This window comes from Lolium perenne, chromosome 4, assembly GCF_019359855.2.
Source record: "Lolium perenne isolate Kyuss_39 chromosome 4, Kyuss_2.0, whole genome shotgun sequence".
NCBI lineage: Eukaryota > Viridiplantae > Streptophyta > Magnoliopsida > Poales > Poaceae > Lolium > Lolium perenne.
Window position 1 is genome coordinate 329,949,265 of NC_067247.2, and position 4,038 is coordinate 329,953,302.

General features: G+C 54.6%; 2 protein-coding genes across 2 annotated transcripts; both read left to right on the forward strand.

The window, feature by feature from the left end:
- LOC139839300 (uncharacterized) lies at positions 1 to 560 on the forward strand. The gene has a single exon (XM_071829343.1). It carries the CDS (start codon positions 176 to 178, stop codon positions 533 to 535), a length of 360 nt encoding a protein of 119 aa, XP_071685444.1. The 5' UTR covers positions 1 to 175; the 3' UTR covers positions 536 to 560.
- Positions 561 to 595: 35 nt separating this feature from the next.
- Positions 596 to 1,996, forward strand: LOC127349094 (uncharacterized). The gene is made up of 2 exons (XM_051374881.2): positions 596 to 1,334; positions 1,421 to 1,996. Exons 1-2 carry the CDS (start codon positions 607 to 609, stop codon positions 1,815 to 1,817), a joined length of 1,125 nt encoding a protein of 374 aa, XP_051230841.2. The 5' UTR covers positions 596 to 606; the 3' UTR covers positions 1,818 to 1,996.
- Positions 1,997 to 4,038: the final 2,042 nt, after the last annotated feature.

Sequence of the window (4,038 nt, forward strand, 5' to 3'; positions counted from 1 at the left end):
AGCAGGATTGCTAGCGATTGCGGTTGAACTCCGTCCAAATTGTTGTCAAATTCTATTGAACTCTGTCCAAATTATTGTCGAGAGGGATCCTTATTTATAGGCAGTATATTCTTCTGAAAGGAGATCACTATTACCAAGGCAAAGAGGAAGTGAGGTGCAGGGATTGTGGGGGCGGATGGAAGGAATGGTGAACATGAGCAGCGACGAGCGGCAGAGGCATTGGACGCTGGCGGTTGTGACGGTGGCGTCGCTGCTGGAGCGCGCGGACGAGGCTGTGCTGCCGGCCGTGTACAAGGAGGTGGGCGCCGCGATGGGCGTGTCCCCGGCCGCGCTGGGCTCGCTCTCGTTGTGCCGAGCGCTCGTGCAGGCCGCCTGCTACCCGCTCGCCGCCTGCGCCGCGGCGCGCCACGACCGCGCGCGCATCGTGGCCGTCGGAGCCTTCCTCTGGGCCGTCGCCACCATGCTCGTCGGCTTCTCCAACACTTTTCTCCAGGTCAGCAGCATCCATGCAGCCGCATTCTGCTCATTCAACTGACATGCGGGCCTGTTACTTGATTACTCCCGACGGTGCAACTAAAACGCGGTACGGAGTACCACTTTTTGCAGATGGCGATCGCGAGGGGGTTTAACGGCGTGGGCCTGGCGCTGGTGGTGCCGGCGATGTTCTCCCTGGTGGCGGACTACAGCGACGACACGACGCGTGGCAAGGCGTTCGGGTGGCTGATGATGGCGAGCCGCCTGGGTGCCATGGTGGGGGGCTCTCTGGGCGTGCTGCTCGCGCCGACGACCTTCCTCGGCGTCCCCGGCTGGCGGCTGGCCTTCCACGTGCTCGCGCTTCTCAGCGTCGCGCTCGCCATCTCGACATGGCTACTCGCCACGGACCCCCGTCCGGCGAGCAGGTTGAAGAAGACCACGGCCTCGGTTGCCAAGGAGATGTTGATGGAGGCCAAGGACGTGGTGCGCGTGCCCACCTTCCAGATCCTCGTGGCGCAGGGGGTGGCGGGGTCCGTTCCATGGTCGGCGCTCACCTTCGCCGCCATGTGGCTGGAGCTCGTGGGGTTCACGCACTGGGAGACTACCGTCATCACCAACCTGAACGTGTTCGCCGGAGCATTCGGCGCACTGTTCGCCGGGTACATCGGAGATCCCATGGCCCGGCGGTTCCCGGACACCGGCAGGATCGCGCTGGCGCAGGTGAGCACCGCGTCGACCATCCCGATCGCCGCCGTCCTGCTGCTCGCGCTGCCCGTCAACCCCTCGGCAGGGGCCGCGTACGCCACCGTTTTCTTCGTCCTGGGTTTCGTGATGCCCTGGTGCCCCTCGGCCACCAACAAGTGAGTAACTTAACGATGGTTGCACCCTGTTGTATTCCTGCTTGCAATGCTGTTCCGCTGACGTCCTGATCATGGCGGCTTTGCAGTCCTATACTCGCGGAGATCGTGCCGGCGAAGGCGAGGACGACAGTGTACGCGCTGGACAGGTTCTTTGAGACAATCTTCGCCTCATTCGCGCCAACTCTCGTGGGCATCCTGGCGGAGCTGGTCTTCGGATACGAGCCGGCAGCGGCCGGGGTCGCGGCCGAACGGGAGAACGCCGCCGCGCTGGCCAAGGCAGTGTTTGCGGAGATCGCTGTCCCGATCGCCATCTGCTGCATCACCTACTCATTGTTGAACTGGACGTACCCAGCAGACAGACGGCGCGCGCAGATGGCAGCTGATCTCGTGGCGGTGGAAAACCACGACTATGAGGACGGTTCCGCTGGTACTTCTACTCAAGTGGATGGCTTGAACCAAGCACTGCTAGCCACAAGACGGTAGCAATATATCCAAGACAGAAGAAAAAAATGTGTATAATTCTGTAGGTTCACTCAGCAAGTACAATAAGAGGCTGGCCACCGTCGTTGGCGGCGTGGCGGTAACCTTCGTGGCCACCATCGTTGGCGACAGCATGGTGGTAACCGTTGAGGTGTAGCTAGTGGCTGTGTGACCTTGTTGTGCTACACCAGAAGCTCCAGCCTGCCATATTCAGCCTAGTCTTACATGTAGGTAGACAGTGGCATGGTGGGCTTTCCCTGCGCCGGTGAAGTGCCAGTCGAATGATCGTAGGCGCGACTAGAGGGGGGGGGGGGGGGGGGGGGTGTGAATAGGCGCTATCCAAATTTTATATCTTTTTCAGTTTTAGGTGCGGTGCGGAAGTAAAGGTGGTGAATTTAGCGACTACAATGAACCTAGTATGATGCTATGCAGTGCAACAAGTAAAGGAACCACAAAGGAATAAGAGAGAGGAGCGGGACAGCCGGAGAATGAAAAGGAGACGTGATGTGTTTTCCGCAGTTCCTCCCACAAGAGGGAGTATGTCTGCGTTGACGAGGTGTGGACCAAAAAGGTCCAACGGCCACACAAGACTCACCTTCTTCCCCAAGAAAACCCCACGAATGAGCTTTCCCTTCTCCACTAAGTAGTCGGTCGAGGCGGCGGTTCCTTCACAAGGTTGGGGCGAGCTCCACAACGACGGAGGCTCCCAACACCCTATGGGGCTAGCACAACTCCAAGCTAGCATCCATAGGAGCACATCTCTAAGAAGTCCCACAAAAGAAACCCTAACATCAAGATCCACTAAGGACTAGGTGGTATTGGTGAAATCTCTCTTGGTAGAACTATAGATCGGGGTTTTCTCCACCAACCCTCAAAGTTTGGGCATGATTGGTTGGATGGGGAGGGAGATCCTCAAGAAATTGCGCTCAACAACAATGGATGAGAGAGAAAGAGAAGACTTAGCGAGCTGGGGAAGAAGGCCCCCTTTTATAGGGGCCCTCAAATCCAACCGTTATGTGCAGTTCCCGCACAACCGGTACTACCGCATGTGGGAGCGGTACTACTGCTCTGAGACTTAGTCTGGCCTGCAGAACTGACACGTGGGGCTCAAGCGGTACTACCGCTTGCGGTACCACTTGGGTACCCTAAGGGTCTCTGGGAGCCCCGGACATCCTCCCGGTACCACAGCGGTACCAGGGCGGTAGTGTCGTATCGGGAATTACGGTACCTAGGTGGTACCATGTTGGAAGTACCGCTTGGGAGCGGTACTACCGCTTGAGGTACCGTAAAGGTATCGCAATGCCTACTGCAGACCTTTCCACGTGTAATGTCAGAGCGGTGTCAAGGACCGGTACCAGTAGTGATAGCGGTACTACCGCTATTGGTACTAGTACTACCGCTTAAGCTGGAACTGCTTTTTCCTCTTTTCCTCTTCTACCACGTCGCCTCACGACACACACACACAAAACCAGAAAACCCATCAACTACACTTGAGTCTTCCAGTCTTGAGGTGATCAGCGAGGCCACTGTGCACCTGCAAATCTTTTCAAAACAAACTATGCACACGGTGAAATACATTCGAGTGTTGTTAACAAACACACAAAACACTTATGGATAGATCGTGCTCTTTCAATCTCCCCCTTTTTGGTGTTTGATGACAACACAATAATTTGTGATATAGCACAAGATATTATGACAAGATCCAAGATTTGCAAAATATAGACGGAGCTCCCCCTAGATGTCTGCATAGTTTGAATATGCATTTGAATACAAATGCACAACATCCTAGGTACATAACTCCCCCTAAAATTTACAAACCAAGCACATATGCAACAATGATATATGACAAAGATCATAGCATATGCACAACTAGAGGCAACATATTACGATACAAGGAGTTTGAGTACATGAGTCATACCTTTGCCTTGAGGAAACCCAAACTCCAACAATTATGCCTCCAAATAGATGGTGTAGCCATGATAGATAAATACCGAAAACCACATAGGCTACTAATAAAAGGTTTTATTACAAACTGGGTGGGAGACCCACAAATAGAGTAGCAGGTAGAAAAGCACGAATACGAATAGAGTTTTTGGTAACTAGGGGTTAAAATGATGCCAAGGCCGAAAAGACCAAAAAGAAGCACCAAGCCCTTGGCATCCCTATGCAATTCCCGTTCCATAATAGAACAACTTCTCCCCCTTTGGCATCGGAACACCAAAAA